This window comes from Gavialis gangeticus, unplaced genomic scaffold (assembly GCF_001723915.1).
Source record: "Gavialis gangeticus isolate Ggan-Ray unplaced genomic scaffold, GavGan_comp1, whole genome shotgun sequence".
NCBI classification, from domain to species: Eukaryota; Metazoa; Chordata; order Crocodylia; family Gavialidae; genus Gavialis; species Gavialis gangeticus.
In genome coordinates, this window is record NW_017729034.1 from 32,265,373 (window position 1) to 32,288,224 (window position 22,852).

Here is a 22,852-nt window from a genome sequence, read left to right on the forward strand (position 1 = left end):
GGAAGGAGGTGGGTATGTGTGGGGCGACTATGGATGTGGGGGCTGCTTAGGAGGGGTGGGTCCCTTGCCCCTACTGGGCAGAGGCCCTCCCACCCAGCACAGAAACTACCCTGCCTGTAGAGTCCCAGTCCCTCCCAGGGGCTACAGCTCCCTCCTAGCCCCCTCCCCCCACTGGTCTCCAGCCCCCTGCTCATTCCCCTGCTTGTCTCCACCCTTGGGAGGCCGGAGATGAGCAGGAGAATAAGCAGGAGGCTGCAGACAAGCTCCTGGAGATGAGCTGGAGACATTCCCCTGTTGCCTCCAGAGGCTGGAGACAAGCAGGAGGCTGGAGATGAGCGGGTCAGCAATCAGCAGGATGGAGATAATTCAGGGATTCCCCCGTGGTCTCCAGGGTCCTGATTGCTCCCCCACCTGGATTCAGCATCCTACACTGCTCGCAGCTCACCAGCAGCAGCAGCGGCAGTGGGGGCCACTTGGGGCCTCATGGCACAGCCTTCCCTCCACATGACACGGGGCAGAGAGGCTACATCCTAGCTGCCTGGCACCTGCGCTGCCGCTGCTGCATTGTGAGGGTGTGGCCAGGCTTGGCAGTGCACCGCACATTGTCTGGAAGCTCAGGGGTGCTGCAGCTGTCACCTAGGGCTCAGCGCTACTCAGCCTGAGTGGCCCAAGCTCTGAGACAGCATGCGGCACCCTGCCGAGCCAGGCCGCACCCGCACGATGCAGCAGCAGGGGTACCAGGCAGCTGGGGCTGAACCCTGCTGCCCCCTGTGCAGGGGGGCTGTAACATGAAGCCCTGAGTGGCCCTGACCACTGCTGCTACTGCCAGTGAGTGGGGAGGGGAGGGGGTAGAGTGAGCAGGGAGCTGGAGGAATGAACGGGGGTGGGGGGAATGAACGGAAGGCTGGGGGAATGAATGGGGAGCTGGGAAATGAACAAGGGTGGGGAGAACAAATGGGGAGTTGGGGAAATGAATGGGGGCTGGGGCCAGGCAGGGCCTCCCCCATGGACCCCTCCCCACTCCTCCAGTTCCCCAGCCCCCTACTTACTTGGCAAGCTGGGTCTGGGTCCCTGCAGCTTGCACCACTGACTGCCCCACACAGGCAGGCAGCGTGCTTCAGCACCAGGGCAAGGGCCAGTCATAGAGATGCTCTGGCTGGCTACCAGAGCATCTCTGTGGAGGACCAAGCCTCTGATTGCCTCATCCCGCTTTTTTCTCCTGGGGTATTTTTTGACCCCTGGATATCCAGGGGTCTAATTTTGCCCCTGCACTGCAAATTTGCAGTGTGCAGAGCATTTTTTTGTTCCTGCACATGCCTCTCGCAGCATCTCAAAGGTTTGAGATACTGCAAGAGGCACATGTGCGCTTGTCTGGATGTGCCCAAGGGTGTTACACTGATTTATGCTAGTGTCCTACTCCAAAGCCCATCAAAGTCAATAGCAAAAAAATTCCATTTATTTCATCCAAAGTGCCTTCCTTCCACTGATTTCAAATGGCTTTAGAGAAGATCCAGCTGAGGATCTGATTCTCAATGGCTAGATGAATAATATTAACGTAACAGTAGCAACTGAAATGATGCACTGGGACAAGTGACGAAGTAATAAGACAGGGATTTTGTAACAGTAATATAACAAGTAATCCAGGTGACAGAAAATGGATACTAAACAAAATGCTTTATTTCACTACTCCAGGGTAGTGCCATTGATCAGCTGATGATTTTTCCTACAACTAGAGAGGCACAAACAGAAAACATAAGAAAATAAAGTCTAGAAAAGTTTTCTCTATGCACACTTTGTTCTGCCACCTAAATCCAATGAGTCTAGAGAGAAACAAGGTCTTCTCTGGAAAATAAACATTTTTTCTAATGCTTTATAATTATTGTGCTTTTTACGCCTGATTTTCTATCTGACTAAAATAATATCTAATTTTTTTCATTTGCGAATGAATCCAAGAAAAAACACCGAAGACCCCTTCTGAACTTGTCTTCAGAAAGCCTGGCCTGGATGAACATGAGGGAGAAGTGGTCACTAAAATTTAATTTCTTTTCTTTTCTTTTTCTTGTTTGTTTTTTTTTTGAGAGACAGCTTTCTTAAATAAAAGAATGTCCCTATTTTGAATTACTGCTTATGAAATGATGTGACCTTTTGATAACGTGTATTTTTTAATATTGTATTTTCAACTGAAAAAAATGGTGGCTTATTTACATGGCAATTAACTTTGACTAGGAGCATGAGAAAAAAAATTAATGACTCCCTTGCGCTGAATAACAGCCAAGCCCCACAACAAGAAAATGCTTTCTGCCAAGTTCATTCAAAGTCAAAATTTATTATTTCTAACATACTACACAAGCTTCCCTCCCTCTGTTGTAACTGTTTGTGGTTCCAATGATTACTGTGCAAAAACTCAAATCAAAGAGGTTACTTAGCTACACCATAACTGATATTCTTTGAGATGTTTTGGGGATGTTTAATCTCTGCAAATATTCCATGATAAGTGGGTGCATATATTGTGCCTTTGAGCACCAAGGTCTGTCACTGGCAGGCTCCATTTGGGCGGAGCTTAAGTATTTCATGCCCTTGCTCTGGGAATCAAAATCGTAAAAAGGCACAGCTTGCCCTACTACTCCTTCCTTCTTTTGTCAACCAAAAGGTCCATCGTGTAAGGCAGTAGTTCTGAACATTTTTAGACTCAACACACTCCCTGGAAAAGGCCAACTCAATTTTCACTTGTTTTTTGATTACAGAAAAATAATATAGCAATTCATCTGTTGCAAAGAATTCAGAAAGACTGTTTTTAACATTAAGGATTCCAATGAAAAATCTCTGTTTATCTTGTGAATCATGTTTGTACAACCTAACAGTGCTAATATTGTGTGGCACTCTACAGCTCCCTCAAAATGATCTCACAGCATCCCGGGGTGCCCTGGCACCATGGTTGAAAATCACTGGTGTAAGGACTCCAAAGCAATGAGGACAAAGGGTATGGCATGGCTAATGTATACAGACTACAAATATAGTTTCATAGTTGGTAGGGCCAGAAGAGAACTGAGCAGATCATCAAGTCCGACCCCCTGCCATGGGCAGGAAAGGATGCTGAGGTCAAATAACCCCAGCTAGGTGATTATCTAGCCTCCTTTTGAAGACCCCAGGCTGGGAGTGAGCACCACTTCTCTTGGAAGTTGGCTCCAGCTCCTAGCCGCCCTGACCATGAAGTAGCACCTCCTTATGTCTAATTTAAATCTACCCTCTGCCAGCTTGTGACCGTTATTCCTAGCACTACCAGGAGTAACTCAGGGGAACTCCCGTTCCCCGCTGGTCCCTCCTGGTAAGTTTATAGATGGCCACCAGATCCCCTCTCAGCCTTCTCTTGTGAAGGCTGAACAGGTTCAGGTCCCATAGCCTCTCTTTGTAAGGCCTGCCCTGCTGCCCTCTGACCATGCGAGTGGCCCTCCTCTGGACCCTCTCGATGCTATTCACATCCCTCCTGAAGTGCGGCACCCAGAACTGGATGCAGTACTCCAACTGTGGCCTGACCAGTGCTGGACAGAGGGGGAGGATCACCTCCTCGGACCTGCCTGTGATGCATCTGTGGATGACAAGGTCAAAGAACACAAGTTACTGCATACACAAAGTTTTTTTCTTGGAGTGATTATGTGTGCATGCGTGTCCCACTTTTGGTGACTCTCATGCTCTAGTTTTCTTTAGATAAATGTGGTTGAAAGGTATCTAGGTAAAGAGTAAATGTAGTACAGTTCTGCCAAATTTTGCATATTTATTGTGCTTTGAGAAGGCACGAGCAAGTTAATGACCTACAAATACTCTGAATCACACATTTCTTAAAGAAGCTAAGTAGAGCAAGCCCTTGTTGAATGAATTAACACCTTTCCTGGAGGAGATCTGTTGGACAGCTGGTAACTGTCTGATATACTGTGACAACCACTGGATATTCTCTGAGTTGATACACCTTTGATCAAAGGTGAACCTTTGATCCTCAGCATATACCAGAAAAAATCTGAGAGACTTTCTGAAATGTCTATCAACAACAGAAGAGCTTTGTTTACAATCAAGGTATGTAATCACTTTTTGCTTTCCTGGTGTGAGATTCTGGAAAAAAATATTCAATAGATTCATTATATGAATCTCTGATACTCTGTCAAAGAGAGGTCAATGTACAATAGAGATAACATGAAACAAGCTCTAAAACAGTTTAAGGACTACTCAGTCTGACCTAACGTGCAAGAGATAGTCCAAGATGTCCTGACCTTTAAAGAGTAATGGAAGGACAGTATGCTGAAGTGATCAAGCACAATCTGCTTCACTTTCACTGACAACTAGATCTTGTGAAGACCTTTCTCCTTTTTATGAGAATCTTTTGTACTTCCTGTGAATACACCTTCTCTGCAGAAGTCAACCACTGGGCTGTCTTAAGATGGAGCCACAGTAGATCCAGATGCATAATGAGACCTTTACCTTGTGAGGAAAGGAGATGAACTCAGTGGTAAAGTACGGGAGCTTTTATGCAATGGCTGTTCAGGTCTAGATACTACACACCTATCTTGGTTAAAGTGGGGCTTGATTTTCTTATCCCTTTCAGAAGGAGAAAATGCAGAAACCCAGAGATCCCAGGGTGTGGACAGAAAGGACATTTATTGCACAACTGCCCTCTTAAAATTGCTCTAAAGCCATGCCCAAATAAAAGAGCATGCCTGCAGAGCCTTCCAATCGTGCAAGAGTTCAAATGAAGCGGTTCCTAAGAGAAGTGACTTAATTAATTTCTGTCTGCTCCAGCTGCAGCACAGTGACCTTCAGCTGCTATCTCTGGATGGGAGGGAGAAAAGGCAGGGGAGGGAGGTCCCTTCTGGGGTTCTCTCAACCCTGCTGGAGTGGGCGAGCCAGTGGATAGGAGCTCCACACCCTGGGTGGGCTCCAATCTACCCACCTTCCACTCCAGCGAGGCTGAGAAAGGACCTTCCTCCCCTGCCTTATACACCCTCCCATCCAGAGACAGCAATGCAGCTGGTGGAGTGGGGACAGAGACAGGTGAAGATGCAGTATCTCTCCACAGATTGGCTCCAAATTAGAGCCGATCCTCCACACTTCCGATCCAATAGATAACATCGGTTGGATCATGGCATTTCTATGAATTGCTATGAGTTAGACCCAGGAGCTGCACTTTTGTCTGCACCCTTAGATTGTCTATGTGAGGCTCAAAGCTTAATTTCGAGAGGTCCACTACCAGCACTATAATCATGGATGGTGGAGGAGTTAGTCTAACCTAAGGAGAGTAAACAAGTTTGCAAGTGGATAGACGTTCAGCACATGCCTGAAGTGGCTCAAGCCAGAAGCCAAGGGGTGCTAGAGCAACCCTTCTTGCCATGGGGAAGCTGAGATGATGAGGGGGGCACGGCCAGGCCCTGGCAGGCCTGCCCAGCCACTCCCTGACAGCTGGAAGGAATCCCAGCACACCGGGCTGCCAGGCCCCAGAGGGGAACTCTTCCCCTTCCTCCCTTTCCCCCACTGCCGCAGGGCCAGGAGGGGGGCCCTTTTTGGTGCTGGGGGGCTCTTCTCCCTCCTACACCCCCGCCTTCCCTCAGACCCTACCCAGCTGATCTCCACACTCCTGCTGCCCCTGCGTGGGGAGGAGGAAGAGGGGGAAGTGCCCCCCCAGCATGGAACAGAGCCTCCCCTTGCCCCCTCTCTGGGGTTGGGCAGCATCACATGGAGCCCCCACTCCCAGCCTCACAGGAGTTGGGGGGGGGAAAGAGGAGGAAGAGTCCCCATCTAGCACCTCACAGAGTCCCCCTCCCCACCCTGGGAGAAGGAGAAGGGGGAAGAGTCCCCCCCCCGGCATGGAACAGAGGCCCCCTTTGCACCCCGAGGGACAACCAACCCAGTATGTCCCCACTAAGGTGAAGGGGGCAGAGAGAAGGGTTTTCTCCTTCCGTTCCTTCCCTGCAGCTGGGGTCTGCCAGCTCCAGGGGCCACCGCTGCATCCTCCTCCCCTGGCAAACAGCCAGACCCCTGCTGTGGTGAGGGAGGAGGAAAAGGAGGGAAGAATTAACCCCCTCCCTGCCATGCTGGCCAGTGTCTCTGCTAGGGCCCATCCCTGCTCTGGCTAGAGAGCAGAGGGGTGCGGTCAGCTCTGCAGCTGGAGCAAGAGCCCCACCCAGCCCAGAGAGCATGCTGGGATGCTGGGGGTGTCTTCTTTATCTTAAACCAGCAAGGGGTCTGGGACAGACATTGCATAAACCGATATAAGCCAAATCAGTTAAATCTGATACTACATTCAACCAGGTTTATCTCAAACTGGTTTTGGCCATTTTGAAACTGGTTTATGTGGACTGAATGTCTGTTCTGTTACAGGTTTATAACAGTTTCTGATCACTTACACCAGTTTATGTGTAATGTCTGTCCCTAGCCTAAAAGTCAGGTCTATCCCGCTGTCTCCTTGTCCAGACCCTCTGTGTTCTTTCTTGCTGATTTGCTGGTTTTGACCCCTGGTTCTTTCCCTGGCACAGCCCCTGGCACCCCCAGATTCCGGTTCTCTGCTTTTGATTCTGTCTCAAACTTCCACTATGGATTTTGGCTTCTGACCCCAATCAACCATCAGGTTACCCTGTCTTCAGCTTTGGCTTCTGACCCCAGCCTGTTTTGACTTTGGCTGTGGCTTCCAAACCCAGTTTTGATACCAGACCCTTCTGGACCTTCAGCTCCCTGGGGATTGATCTGGATTGCACCTGTGCTTCAAGTGTCTAGCTACTAGGATAGACCACCAGTGCCACAATGGATAACAGAATGCTTGCCTAGATGATAAACAGAGACTATGTTTCCCTGGAAGCAAATAAAAGTTTTAAATATTGAGTAGCAAGACAAATTATGCCATGAAGCCCATCAGTCTGAGACAAGTTGTGATGTCATTGAGTGAGACAATAGTTCAATGTAGCTTGAAATCAGTCAGGTGGCTGATAAGCCTTTGCTGTGGAGTCCAGTATAGCGCCCATAAGCTTTGTGTTGAACTTGAAACAGGTTGCTTACTAGGAGGCCTAGATGATGCAACAGATAAAGGATGTTCTAGAAATTTTCATGTAGTTGCTGTGACCACCTGTAGGGCTGGAAAGGACCTCCAGAGGTCACCTAGGTCTAACCCGCTGTCTGAAGGAAGATCATCCCTATCCAAACTATCCCAGACAACCATAATATAAACCCTACATAAGACTATTCTCAACCCTGACACAGCATAGACCTAATAACCTAATCTGTCCCAGGTAAAACAAGGGAACGATGGCAGCCAATGTCCTGCTTCTATAAAAGTGTTGTCAATATATGCTCAAGAGGTCCCAAGTAGAGGGCCACGCACCTGCTATAGAGGAAGGCAAAACCCCACATAGTCCATACGAATCTCACTGTGGGGTGAAATTCCTTCCTGACTGCATATATGGCAATCTGTCTGATGCTGAGCAAAGAACTAGCCAAGAACTTCTGGCTTTGCTCATAGCAAGCAAATCAGCACAGAAAAATGTAGCATAAAAAAGCAGGGGGAAAGGGGGAAGAAGGAGCAACCAGCAAAGCCCAGAAGTATGGGAAATAACCAGGGTAAAAAATAGGCATAGCTATGCCTAGATCATCCCTAACCAGTGGTTGTTCAACTTCTTCTTGAACACCTTCAGTGATGGAGAGTCGACAGCTTCCCTCGGCAGTCTATTCCATTGCCTTACTATTCTTACAGTGAAGAAGTTTTTCTGGATATCTAATCTAAACTTACTTTGCTGTGACTTCAAGCCAGTGGCCCACATCCTCCTCTCTGCAGCAAGACAGAAAAGGTGCTTTCCCTCTTCTGTACGGCCGCCCTTCAAGTATTTGAAGACTGCTATAATGTCCCCTCTAAAGTATCTTTCTTACAAGCTGAACATGTCTAGCTCCATCAGCCTTTCCTCATGTGACTAGCCTTCCAAGCCCTTGATCAGCTTTGCTGCCTGCCTCTGGACCCTCTCTAGCTTCTCCATGTCTTTTTTAAAATGTGAAGCCTAGAACTGCACACAGTACTTCAACTGCATACAGTACTCCAGATGAGGCCTAACCAGCAACTGCAGGTTTGATGTTGAGTACAACTTTGTGTCAGAGATGAAAATGCTAAGCCTTTTTTGAAATAGGAGCAGGTCTTAATGAGTTCTGGACAGCTGGCAGCAGGCTTGAACTCCCACAAAAATTAGGAGGCCTACTTAAATTGGCTTCAGTGGGTGTAACTACACATGGGCATTTAATGCACATTAGCCTAATTTAAGGTGCACTGGGCATGTGTCTATAAGTACCTTAATGTACCTTAAAAATGGCAATTTTAGGTTAATCCTCCCTAAATTTGATACCTACATAAAACAAATATCAAGTGTAGGCACAATTAGTTAAAGAGCATAGACACACATGTAGATGCGTTAATGAGCATTAATGCAGGGACTTTAGTGCTGGGTCTTCCTTGGCCCTAGGGGGCTGGCCAGAGCCCAGCCCCAGGGCTCCTGGCTGACTTCCTCTCTTCCTCCAGGGCTGGGCTGCTCTCTGGCAGCCCCTAGTTCCAGGCTATTAAATACTCTAGCCATTTTGTGCCTTGGGGCACACAGCACAGGGAGCCTGAGGGAGCCAGTGCTGCCTGCAGGAGCCCACCAGGCCCTGTGTATCCCCCTGGATGGGAGAGCCCCAGGCAGCCTCTGTCAATCCTGTTCCCTAGCAAGGACTGCTCCTTGGCCACAGGTGAGTGTTGCAAAGGGCTGCAGCCTACTGTGACCTTTCCCACACCTAAGATTCCCCCAGGCCTGCTGGCCCTGCTCTCTATAGCAGCAGGGCCAGTACCTGCTGTTTGCTGCTCCTCACCGCCAGCTCTGTCTCTTTGCAGGCACTGTGGTGAAGCACCTCTGCCTTGTGGCTCACAGTCCCCACCCTTGCCCCTGTCCTGGGTGCTGCTGGCACCCCTTCAGTGCTGGCATCACAGGGACAGGCACGCAGGGGCCCAGAGAACCAGAGCAGGGAACATGTCCAGTACATCGTCCCCATCAAACACTGTCCACATGCCCATACCCATGTCAAGCACCTGGGCCCCCAACTGGACCTGTGAGGAGATGTGTGACCTCATGGGGCATGGCTGACATCCAGAGGCAGTCTGCACATGGTGGGTGCTCAAACACCCACATTTATGAGGCCATATCTGGTGGGATGCATGCACAAGGCCACTCCCAGATGGTTGGGCAGTGCCGTGTGAAGGCCAAGGTCCTGCAGGCACAGTGGGTGACCATGACCAAGTTCAATCATTGGTTTGGTTGTGCCCAGAAGACCATGCCCTTCATGTGGGAGCTGACCTGAATTTTGGTGCCCCAGGAGACAGGCCATACCCCTGCAAGTGCCACCATTAAAGTTGACCTGCCCTCACCCACACCCCAGTCTGACATCTCTGGTGACATGTCACTGAAGAAGGGGACCTCGCACCTTCAGCACCCCACTCTGCCCACCTCCCTGACTGCTGCATCCCCTGGCAGCTTGGGGAACTCTGCCCAGCGGCTGTATCACACCCTTGGCCAAGCCCTGCACCCTGCAATGAGGAGCAGCTAGCTATGCCACCACGGGCCACTAGCTTCTCCTCAGAGGAGGGCCCCTGGCCGGGTGTGGCCTGCTGTACACCACAGGCCATGGACACAGGGCACAGCCAGATGCTGTCGCTGATGGGGAGTCCTACACTGAGCTGCCAGCCTGGCCATCCCTGGATATGTGTTAAGTCCTGCACTGGGGGAGAGCCCTCCCAGCCCCTGGCCCTGGTCTATTCCCTGCCCAAACAGCCTGAACTCCCTGACTCCAGGTTCCCCACCCCACAGCACGCAGAGAAGCAGGACACAGTTCAAAACTTTATTAAGCAGTCCATGTCCCCACAGCTGGGTAGGCACAGGCCTCACACACCGAGGAAGGTGTTGATGCTTGTGGCAATGTCCTTCTCTGCAGCTGGGGGCAGGTACATGCAGCACTGCAACAGGTTGCCCTCCAGGCAGCAGCGGAAGTTGCAGGGTAGCCCGGGTTTGCCTCTCATGCTGTCGTAGCTCAGAGATCCAAAACAGGAGCACAGGTGTGCCTGGGGCACCAGCAGGAGCAGCAGCAGCGGGGCTTGGGCACCCCTCTGCTTGCATCAACAGATCATTGTGCCCCACCTGGGACACATGCAGCAGGGACATGCTTGGTGCACAGCAGTCGTGTGAGGGGGAGATGGCCCCATGACATCTCCCCAGACAGGCCCAAAGTAGGGAGGGCAGGGGCAGGGCCAGTCCCTTGCCCCAAGGAGCCCCATGCATCCCAAACCAGGCACTGTTGGCTGGGCAGCAGCATGGCTGGTAAGCGGGGGGGGCGGGGAAGCTGAGTCTGGCAGCCCCTAGTTCCTGGGAAGGGGGCAGAGGAGGAAGGCTGCCTACAGCCAGCACCTCTTGCGTCTGCAGGTCCAATATCTGGACACGGTGGAGAGATTGCAGGGCCCTCTGGGAGTGCCACATCAGGGTCACTGCTACCCGCTGCTGGAGCTGCAACATACCAGGGACTGGATGCTCCTGCTCCAGCAGCTGGAGGCAGTGGTAGAGAACTTCGCTGTGTGGCAGCAGGTATGGGAGGCATGGGAGCTGGCCTGGTGAGGGGGAAGATGTCACCCGGGAGATCACCCAGGGGAGGCATGGGACAAGGCACAGTGGGAGCACTGGGCCCGGCTGGAGGCCCTGAAGCAGTGCTGTGTGGAGCTGCTCCAGTAGCAACTGACCAGCCAGGGCCGGCCAGTGCAGGCTACATACAGGCATCTGTGGGGCTGTGGTGGAAAAGAAGGATGAGGCAGGCTTGGCCACCGCCACCTTCTCCTTGTTGCCATGCTCGCAGTGGTGCTCATGGTGCTGCTCACAGGAGCAGCTGCTGCTGTTGCAGTGCTCCCGCCACACCTGGGTAATGTGCTTCACCTCCCCACGCGGCTTCCACCACCAGCCCTGCTCCTGCAGTTTCCGTCACAGGTGCCATGACCATTGCAGCCACTGTTCCTGGCTGCCACAGGTGCCTCAGCCTGCTGTGGGGATGGTGCTGAGCACAAGCAGCCACGGGGCAAGTGGTGCTTGGGCTCATGGCAGGGGTGCGGTGGCGGCACCGTGAGCGTGGTGACAAAAAGAAGGTGGCAACAGCCGAGCCCTCCTCATCCTCCTTTTCCACTGCGGCCATCACAACCACATCGGCAGCTCCAAGGTGTGCCACAAGAGCCACTCTGACTCACTGTTGTGGTGGTGGCTGCACCACTGCCATGCCCCTACTGTGAGCCCAAGCACTGTGGCTGCTTGCACTAGGCGCTGTTCCCACAGGAGGCTGAGATGCCCATGGTGGCCAGGAACAGCAGTGACAGTGATTGCAGGATGGGATGTGGGGCCGGCAGTGGGAGCTGTGTTGGGAGATGGAGTGCAGCAGCCAGGCACAGTCCTTTGGTAGGAGCCGGGGTAGATAAATATTAGTTTTCTAAATTTTTTAGGGGCCCCGTAGGCCAGATACAATGACTTGGCAGGCTGAATCCAGCCTGCAGGCCGTATTTTGCCCACCCCTGATTTAAATGCATGCCCATATTACCCCTGGGCATCTTAACTTGTTTGTCCTTTTCCATGTAACAGAAGTATTACTTGAATCTGTTAGCTGGTACCTGGTATTCTTTTTCTGCACACTTTGAAGTTGATGTAAGTGTTGCTGGTGCTTCTCATAAGACTTTGGCAAGGTCCAGTAACCCTTAAGTGATCAGAATTGCCAAATAGTCTATTACCAGGGTGTAGGTAATATATTGAGGATTTTATGAGGTTTTTATTGTATTACTTTGGTAGAGATCTCAGAATTGCTGCCATTCTCCTGCTTAAATTGGTAAGATTTTGTGACCTTCAGAAGTTGAAAAAGTCTAATTTGATACCATAGCCTCATCTGAAGACAATAAAAAGTTGACTGGGATAGGCTGCTCCACCTCCTGGATTTCTTGAAAATCTGGGGAGGATTCTTGTTCCTGTCACTAAAGAGGTGAAGATTCCCTCTTAGAATGCTGCAGGGATAGTAACCTAAGCCTAGAATACAATGGGGAATCACATCTTCTGCAACAGTGATGTCCTCAGAGCATTCAGAAGTTTCATGTACACTGGAAACTGTACAGTTCCAGTGGTTACAGAGAAGCCAAACCTCAGAGTTGGATGAATGATTTTTTGTTCTATCATTCTTTGGAGATCAGAGCCTGGGTCACGTGAAAACGTTCCTGCTTTGGGAAGACTCTGGTCCTCTTTACACCTGTCTCAACTCCGAAGTGTGTGACATTGGGAGATGGTATCTTAAAATGCTCTTTTATCCCAGGAACAAGGAACCCAAGAGCCAGTATCACTCAAGCATGGGAAGAGCCTCTTTGGGTCAGCTCCTGAAAATTTCCTTCAAGTGATGCTCAGATAAGAATGTTGTCAAGCAATGAAAAATAAGCAAGGATGAGGAATATCCCCAAGATAATGAGAGTATCAGTTTTGTAACAAAAGGCCTGAAGTCTTCCAATGTGAGATACTCCTAAGAGATATGACAACTGTTTCTTACTGCACAGTACTTCCTCTAGCATGTATTGTGCATTTCTCATGAATTTTGTTTTCCAAGACTGGTATGTAGAGTGCACCTCTGAGACAGTGGAGGATGCTAAGCTCCACTCCAGGAGAATGTTCTCTGGATCTGATCTAGGCCACACGCTTTCCCCTGGCAATGCTACTCAAGTTTGAGATTGTGGTGGTTGGCTACAGGACCCCACACCAGGTGCAGAAGAAGTTGTAAACCCAGCAGACCCTCACATAAACAATATGTGCTGGCAGTAGCTTTTGTTGCCCATGAATAAAAATAGTTGTATGTGCTAAAATATGAGTAAAGAGATGATCTTATTAAAAAGAGTTGTTATTTATTACCAACAAAAATCAAATTATTCTCCCACTCTTCCTATTGAAAACATAAGTGCAGGTTTTTTATACATATAGAGATAACTAGGACTATGTGAAAGAAAATTCATGAGACTGTGAATTCATGAGCTGTACTGATGGAGACCATTAATGGGCCATCAAAGAATGGAGAAGAGCAGGAAAAATAAACCTCCCTCATCCTAAAAAATGGAATAAAAATAGCCCAGGTCTTAATGGAAAATTCTTCAGTAGCATAAACCACATTCTTACCTTCACACTGGTCTCCCGTAGATGATAGTGTGTAACCTGGTTTGCAAATACACCTGAAAGACCCATCTGTGTTTCTGCAATGCCCATTTGTGCACAGAGCTGTTTGCTGACATTCATTTATATCTATGGAGGAGAAGAAAATGTGTTATCTAAAGAAAATGGTAGTGCTACACTTCTGGAAATACTGGCATCACCACCTTTCTATCAGGGGGCAGTTTTCAGGCACACGCTGCAAGGCTGTTGCACTGTAACATTTTACATGAAGATCAGATTTTCTTATTTAAACAATTGCTCTATATCAGTATTAATCCAGGTCAAATATCTCTTTTTGTTTTCATAACTGCTGTTAATCCCTCAGTGCTTGGAGGGATTTCTTCACTTCCCACAGACTGGGGTCAGCCCAGGTCAGCAGATGTATTTGGATAGGAAACTCCAAATTTCCTAAGGAAAATTTGGAAGTGGTATTGCTGATTCAAAAGGCAGGTCATGTTCCAATGTGTCACTACTGAATAATCATCACAGATGAATATTTGGGAAAAATCTTTTGCTGGAGGTGTTAATTTTTTTAGGCTCTAACTAAATTAGGAAATATTAGTAAGTATTAATTAAGTGGTGTATGAAAATGTGTTAGCCTCTATTACGAACAGGCCTTAGCATCTTTTAAAATTCATTAGCTAGCTGTGGTCAGCCCTAGGAAGGATCAATATTGCTTTTGATTAAACAAAGATATGTCCATTTCATAAATGCCAAAAGTAATCTAATATACATGTACAGGCCATTGAAAATGGATGTGGTAGATTCTCAGTCACTCACAGAAGATAAATTGGAACTCAATGTCTTTCTAGGGATCTGTTGTAACTCAAACAGAAGCTATGGCTTGTGGCAGAAAAAATGGTGATTTTTTTCTGGCCAGAAGGGATCAGATCAAATGATCAGAATGGCCCCTTCTCACCTTAAAATCTATGAAGCACAACAGATTTCAATAACCCTTCAAGGCTTCACCCATATGTATCACACTGCAAGATTGGGGCCTTATTTTAAAAGTGTGCATACAAAACCACAAATTTCCATAGAAGCTCTGAGGAAGCAATCTATCTTTGCCTATATACTTCCTCTAAAATGAGACTGTCACACTCCCTGGCTATCATTCTTAGGCTGGAACAGAAGGTACACATAAACTGGTATAAACTATTAGAAATTGGTTCAAAACTGTAACACAACAAAAGTTTAATGCACACAATCCACTTTCAAAGTGGCTGAAACCAGTTTAAGATAAACCTAGACGGATGTGGTATCAAACTTAACTGATTTAAGTTAAATCAGTTTATTGAAATTCTGTCCCAGATCCCACCCAGATTCAAGTTAACTCACAGTTCCTAAGTATCCCGGGATGCTTTGCACCTCCCCTTAGAACCCTTCCCCCCGCAGGGTGGGCAGGCTAGGTTTAACAGGGCAGGGAGGCATGTTCAAGTGCCCCTGGCTTCTGCCCTGAGTCACTACAGACATGTGGCTGCATTTCCAGAATCAAAAGTGAAAGTCTGTTCACTTGCTTATTGGTTTAATCTACGCAGCTTAGACGAACGTACAGAGATTGAATCGATTCAGCCTCAGGCTTTTTGACGGTCTGTACTTAGCCCTAAAGCTTCTGATGCTAAGAATGGTGCACTTACATGGTTTTGATTTTCCCCTTTTTTCTAAAGGAAATAAACTGAAAGTAACTAAATCAGAAATACTTACAACAATTTTAATACAGCAATATGAATGTATTGTTTACTGTTAATTAATGTAATAACTTCAGCTATCATGCATTTTATGAATAGGTCAGAGCTGGTTGGTAGCCTGCAGGCCCTGGTGGCTGCCTCTCCCACTGCCATATGGTGGAGCAGGCCCCAGGGGTCCTCATGCTGCCTGTGCAGTCTGTGTAGTGGGGACAAGTGAGTCATGCACTGCAGCCCATGTGGTATAGGGTGAAGGGGGCTTTGTGAAGCTGGCAAGGTGCTGAGGGATGAAGCCATCATAGCCTGCATGGCAGAGAGTGCAGAGGGCATGTATTATTGCAACTTGTGTGCTGGGGACCCATATGAAGCTGGCTGAGCCCATACAGCAGTAGGGATCTGGTGGGGGTTGCCCTCACAGCACGCAGCCCGTGTAGTATGCAGCCCCAGATCCACATGCAGGTACACCATGAGGCTCCTGCCTGTACCTAAGTTGGACAGCCCTGGCACAGGTCACAGAACATACAGCCTGCATAACACAACCAAGTTAACAAAAAACCTTAACTCTTGTATTTTCTGGCTTGTTTGAAGTTTTTCCTCTGCAGGCTTAATGATGTACTTGAATTGTTTTTAATTAAATGATATTTTGTAACATACTTTGGGTTACTGTTGCACAACAGTTTTGTGCTAGATGTACTATTGTGAGTTTTAGAAACATTCCTACCTTCACACTGATCCTCTGCTGCAGACAGTTTATAACCATAGTTACAAGTACATCTGAAAGATCCCTCAGTGTTTTCACAATGTCCATTTGTACAGTAACTGCCATACTGGCATTCATCTATATCTGTAAATATAAAATAAACATGGATATATAATAATGACTTAGTTCCTATCCACACTGGCTTTTCAGTTCAGTTTATGAACTGTATTAAAATTCTGTTTAAACAGGGTTCTAATATGATTTGGTTAGCCATTATGGGCTTGTCAAAATCCTAGCCCACGATCTATTCTAGACCATTATTTTTCCCAGTATGAAATAAGAATGGTTTGAGCTCTGAACTATATCATAGCCTAATCTGGTAGATAGTTTTTAAGTAGGACTGCAACATAAGTTAGTAATGATCATATCTTCATTTACACTGGGCTTTTTGCCCTTGATTTTCCTGCTGTCAGTGTAGACCAAATGTTACCAGACAGTGGCATATTTTTGCCTGTATTCTACAGACCTATTCCTAGAAAAATCTGACAACACACTGTCAAAAATATTGGCAACTGATTGACATCACCCTTGTAAACATTAGCACTCCTCGACTGCTATTGTGAAGAACATACAGGAAAAATGTCTAGAGTAGACACATGGCCCTAGAGTAGACACAGCTCATACTGGCTTCTTTGTGTTAGAAATGTATTTAGTTGACACTGTTTCATGTTTCTTCCAGTTGAAGTCTTCTTAATCTAAGTTTGAAATTGCCCTGTTATTACATGCTGTTTTTAAGGTACACCCACATTTATGACTGCCTTCTCCAAAAACGCCTAAAGGAGTAAGGCACCTGACTCAGTAGAATTTGTGTCCCTCACTTATTTAGGTCCCTTTGAAAGTCCCAGCTTACCAAGATAATAAAAACACCCAATGACAAAATATTAATGATCTAAAAGAGAAGGTTGGTAAGGGAAATGATAGGTCCTATGTCAGGGTAAAAGCCAACCCTCTCTGGGGGTTAAGAAATATTTTTTCCCAATTTCATAAGCTTGTGCAACTCCAATGAAATCAGCATCGTTACCTCAAAGTCACTTCTCTGTATTTTTGCCTCAACCAATTCAAATGTCACAGAAAATATCTAAAAAGTTACCCAGGTACTGTTACAGTCAGATGATTAGGTAAGAATAAACAGCTATGTAGTTTAATGTAAACATATCATGTTTATAAAGCACTTTGTATGCCAGAGTCCCACTGCATTTCAGAAACCACAGTGTATGTATCTACATACATAGGTTCAAGTAAACCACTTCCTTCATAAATTAAATGAAATCAGTTTTCTAAATGTTCATCCAGAAGCTGATAGCTAGCTCCAAAAGACTAGTGGCACTGTACATTTTTGCAAAATACCACGTTTTGCTATGAGCTCCACAAATAGTTGCCACTGGTCCAAACAAAAGAGGGTACTGAACAATAAAGGGTAAAAACACAAATAGGACAATAGGAAGTGTGAAAAAATTATTTCACAAAAACAATTTTAAATTGAACATTACTGACTTGTTGAGAAACTATTTGAGATGTACTGTAGCAATGTCTTGCTAGAAATAATGATAATTTAGATGTGTTTATCAAAGTATTTTGTAAGCCAGTATCTGTATTGTATTAAATAGCAGCCCAGTCACATTAAAATATTAGCATCCTCATGTTTTTGCAATTGTTCAGTTTCCCTAGCAATGGTTTTCTCACATAAATATTACCAGTTCAAAATCTCTTCAAATCTCATATTATCCATTTCCACTACTAGATTTTCACAAAACATGAGAATTACAGCATAGATTTGATGTTAATTTGACTAGAGTCAGACAAGGTTTCTTCATTTCTTCCCTCTCTGAAACCAAAAACCATTTTGAAATCCATATGACTTCCATTTCTTTTTTAGAATAAAAGGAGGTTTTCTGGCCAGGACATCTCTGAATAAAAAAAATCAATGTATCAACATTTGGAATATAAATATAATAGACATACCATGGCATTGTCCATTCCAGCCTCTGAATCCATCTGTGCAAGGAACGCACTGATACGAGCCAGGAGCGTTAATGCACTGTGCATCTGGACAAGTACTCTCATTCAGGCATTCATCAATATCTTTAACAAAAGAAAATCAAAATCAAAATCACCATGCTGCAGGGCACTCAAAAACAAATCTCATCTAATGATGATGACTGCATTTATGTCATATTCCAGACCTATTCCCCTGAAATTATACCTGCTGCCTATGCACATGCTCCTCAGCATTCTAAACAGCATGCTGCATTATCACATGGATTAAGCTCCCGTGAGTTTAAAAATGGCTGCAGGGCACTTTATCTAAACCTTGTTTGGTCCTCATACATAATTAAATTAAAGCTATCAGGTGAATCACCTTAAGATTTTCTCCTAAGTTAGGGATTCACTGATAGCTACATGTCAAGCTTTTGGCACTAGTAGGATCTTGAGGCCTTGGTCCTGGATTTGTCACCCCATTCACCAGATACAGAAATCAAATCCAAAAATCGAGAAATGTTCTTTGATGTGCTCTTGAATTACTGAGGGCACTGTGAGTACTGAAAAGTAATCTTGGAATACAAGAGGGAAATATTAAAAATTCTCCCTTTGTGAAATTTAAGTGAATCTCATCCGTTTTTCAATGCCACTAGTTAATCACCCAGCCAGGCTCAGCAGCTTATGGAAGCCCAATGTACCAGCACTGAAGGTCTAAACATACTGTGGGCTTCCCTAGCTAAAGGGGGATCTGCTTGGGGTTTGAGGGCAGTATTGGAGAGGGCATGTATAGTGTTGCTTCCCCAATCGTCTCACATGCATAACTAGCAAGCAGATGAGGTGTAGAAGGACTCTAAACCCAGGTTGAATAAGTGATAATCAAAGCTGGAGGGGAGGCTGGGGTGGAAGGAGAGGCCATACGGATGGATGGAATGAGAGGCGGGGGCTAGCAATGCCTAAGAAGAGGGGGAAGCCTGGCTAGACCATTCTCTGAGACTTCAGATTCCATCCCACTCCATCCTGGGTGGGGTAGATGACAAGGCCATTTATACTGAGAACCCTGAACCCTTATTGACTGGTATTGCATCTTTCCAAATAACTTTCTTCCACATATAAAAGAACTTCACCGTGCCTACAAAACATGCAGCCTACACATGCTAGTACATACAAAATAAAGTATGTTAAAGTCAAGCACTCAAAAACTAGGAAATGCTAGAATTGAGGTTGCCTGTATTGCCTTCATCCACATTACATGAACACATACTAGTTTCTCTAATGGACCCTTACCTCATCCAGTGCACAGGATGCCCTGAATTCACTCAGCCTTTGGACCTGCATTAGTCACTTGTGCCATATCTCAATATACTACCATCAAATCTCTTTGTCTAGCTCCTGTCTTATGAATTTGAGGACTCTTTCCTTCTCCGTGTTACTGGGGAGCAGCATGGGGGGGGGGCACTGATAGCACAAGGAAATAGTCTCCTTGCTCCCAGGGCCAGTGCCACAGCAGTCCACAAAATCCTAGAGCAGCAAATGGAGGAAATGGCCTGTTCAGCCCCTGTAGCTCTGCATTAGAGTAAAAGCTAAATTGCATTTTTTTCAAAGCCTTCTATTTGGGCCAAATATGTGTAGTTTTTTTTATAAGAAAAGCAACATGCCCATCCATGACACAAAGCCCTCTCTTACACTGCCCTTCCAACTCCAAGACCATGTTCTGAAACAGGGGTGGCCACAAGTAGCACACCTGCCACAAGTAGCACAGGCACTTGTGTGTGTTCCCCATGGCAAATCAGGAAGCACAGCAGCAGCAGATAGGACAGAAAGCAGAGCAGCAGATTGGGCAGGATGTACAGGGCAGGAAGCAGAAATCAGAGTAGCAGATTGGGCAGGGGAAGGGGATCAGACTGGTACTTAGAGAGGGTGCAGGGCTAATTTGCTGTACACCTGTCAAAAAGATTGGCCCTCACTGTTCTAAACCATGAAATCACTAATGTGTCTCAATATAACAGCCATAAAAATTGCTTAACATAAGTAAAACATATTATTTTCCCAAAACTTCTTCTCACAAGTGACTTTACCACATCTTCAGATTTTTCTAATGAGCCTGAAGTGAATATTCAAGTTGCAGCAAGGGGGGTTTAGGTTGGATATTAGGAAAAACTTTTTCTGTACGAGGGTGGTGAGGCACTGGAACATGTTACCTAGATAGGTGGTGGAATCTCCATCCATGGAGGCTTTTAAGGCCCAGGTCAACAAAGGCCTGGCTGGACTGACTTAGTTGGGATGGTCAGCTTTGGTGGTTGGACTAGATCAGGGTTTGTCAACTGGTGGTACACGTATCCTCAAGGGTACTTGGGAAGGCGCTAGGGGGCATGCATGGGTGGGCAGGGACAGAGCACCGCTGCCTCCCAGGAGCAGGGCTGTGCAGGCGCTGCCTGACCAGCCAGACATTGAGGGGCAAGGGAGAGTGGGAAGTTCGCACGCAGCAGCCACCGCCACCCACCACCCTGTGCGCTGCTGCCATTCCGCATCCAGCGGTGCACCACCCCTACCCTCATCCGGCTGCTGGGGGTATACGTATTAAAAAAAGTTGAAAACCCCTGGACTAAATGACCTCCTGAGGTCCCTTCCAATACTATTTTTTTCTATGATATTCAGCATGGGAATTTTCAGTCCAAGTCATAGAATCATAGAGAAGCTAGGCTGGAAGGGACCTCCAGAAGTCATCTAGTCATATGACATGTAGCAGAAAGTGAGGGGCAGTAAAGGCAACCAGTAAAGCCCAGAAGCACGGGAAATACACACAGTACAACATTAGCATAGTTATGCCTACATCTTCCCCAACCAGTGGCTGTTCAACCTCTTCTTGAACACCTCCGGTGATGGAGAGTTCATAAATTCCCTAGGCAGTTTATTCCACTGCCTCACTATTTTAATAGTGAAGAAGTTTTCCAGACATCCAGTATAAACCTACTTTGCTGTAACTTAAAGCCATTGGTCTGCAACCTCCTCTCTGCAGCAAGAGAGGAAAGGTGCTTTCCCTCTTCTTTATGGCAGCCCTTCAAGTATCTGAAGACTGCTATCATGTCCTTTCTTAAGCACCTTTTCTCCAAGCTGAACATGCCTAGCTCCTTCAGTCTCTCCTCATATGACCCGCTTTCCAAGCCCTTTATAATATTTGCTGCCTGCCTCTGGACCCTCTCTAACTTCTTTCTCCATGTTCTTTTAAAAATGTGGAGCCCAAAATTACATACAGTACTTCAGATATTTACAGCCCTTCCCTAGTGGTCTAGTGGTTAGGATTTGGCGTTCTCACTACTGCGGCCTGAGTTCAATTCCTGGCCAGGGAAGCCCCTCTTCTTTACCCTTTGGGCGGGGGGCTGGACTCAATGATCTTCCGAGGTCCCTTCCAGCCCAAATGTCTATGAAATCTATGAGATGAGGTCTAAGCAGTGCTGAGTAGAGGCACTATCACCTAATGTTTCTATTGATGCAGCCTAAAACTGCGTTTACCTTTTATGCGGCTGCATTACACTGCAAGATTCCCTTTTTGATAGGGCTTCCAGCCAACCAGGTGTCACTCATTTTATATTTTTTTTTGATTACTCCTCCTGAGGTGCAGCACCTTACATTGTCCACAATAAACTTCATCCTGTTAGCTCTAGGCCAACTTTCCAATCTGTTGAGATCCTTCTGAATTGTGCTTACATCCTCCATGTTCACAGTCGTTCTGTTTTGTGTTGTTTGCAAACCTGCTCAAGAATCTTTATATACCACCATCCAAATTGTTAATAAACATGTTGAACAGTCCAGGACAGACCCCCATGGGACTCAACTTGAAACCTCTTGCCAATTTTGTCATGGAGCTGTTATTAATCACCCTTTGCTTGGATCTATTGAGCCAGTTATCTATCCACCTTGTAGCAGTTTTGTCCAGCTCCACATTTCTCCAATTTGTTATGAGAAGGTCATGTACGACCTTGTCAAGAGCCTTGATGGAGTCCAGACACATTATATCTACAGCATTCCCTTCATCCACCCAAGTAATTACTTTGTCAAAGAAGGAAATAAGGTTTGTTTGACACTACTTGTTTTTCATAAATCCATGCTGGCTGTTTGATCAGCCTTTCCTCCTGCAGATGCTTACAAATGATTTTCCTTAGAATATGTTCCAGTAACATCTATGGTATTGAGGCAAGGCTTACCCATCTGTAGTTCTCCAGGCCCTCCTTTTTGCCTTTTTTAAAGAGGGGCACTATGTTCACCCTTTTTCAGTCCTGTGGTACCTAGCCCATCTCCCACAACTTTGTGAAGATCATTGCCAAGGCCTCCAAGATCTCTTATGCCAGTTCCTTCAGTACCCTGGGATGAAGGCACTTCTGACTTGAATTCATTCAGACCCAACAAATGCTCTCTGACTGTCTCTTCTGTTATCTACCACCTCATTTTACCCCCTTCCTTAACCAGGTAATCCTTATTGGGTATCTGTCCATCTGCAGCTAAATCTTTTTTTGAAGACTGAGGCAAAGCAACTGTTGAGTAGATCTGTCTTCCCTGCATCTTCTGTTAGAAGTTCTCAAAGTCTGGCAAAATTCCAAAAAAACTGATGACAGGGTCATAAATGTTATGCAACTTCAGCTGTAGGCCATATTAACCAGCTCCACTTTTAATAATGCTACCCCCTGAATTATGTGTTCAGCAAGAGTAATGTGTATGGGATTACACTATCTTAGGATCACCCAACTGATATTGAACTGGCTTGCTCCATACGTGGATAAACACCTAATCCCCAAATAAGGCAGCTTTTGTCCTGGAAAAGCAACAACAAGCCAGCTACTCAGTCTAACTCAACATACTGAGGACAGTTTTGAAAGAGGCCAAATCAGAGGAGCTGTGTTCATTGACCTAACAGCCACCTATGATAAAGTTAACCAGCGATGACTCCTCCACAAGACCCTGGAAATGACACATGATGTGTGGGTGTGATGAGGTGATGAAGATGCTCTCTTAATGTTTAATTTCCTTGGCTTAATGGGATGGTGTGGGAGGATTTTTCCCATAAGCAAACTTTAAGTTTTCAATGGAACATTGATTTATGGGAATTATTTTTATATATTATTTTTATATATATATATATACACACACACACACACACACACACGTGTGTGTGTGTGTGTGTGTGT

General features: G+C 46.4%; 1 protein-coding gene across 1 annotated transcript in view; it reads right to left on the reverse strand.

Moving 5' to 3' along the window:
• The window catches only part of LTBP1 (latent transforming growth factor beta binding protein 1), a 461,583-nt gene that overhangs the window by 104,279 nt on the left and 334,452 nt on the right, over nt 1-22,852 (reverse strand). The window contains exons 18-20 of the mRNA XM_019526927.1: nt 17,655-17,774; nt 15,654-15,776; nt 13,215-13,337 (exon numbers count right to left, since the gene is read on the reverse strand). Coding sequence (XP_019382472.1) covers nt 13,215-13,337; nt 15,654-15,776; nt 17,655-17,774 — 366 coding nt within the window. The remainder of the gene's footprint in view (nt 1-13,214; nt 13,338-15,653; nt 15,777-17,654; nt 17,775-22,852) is intronic.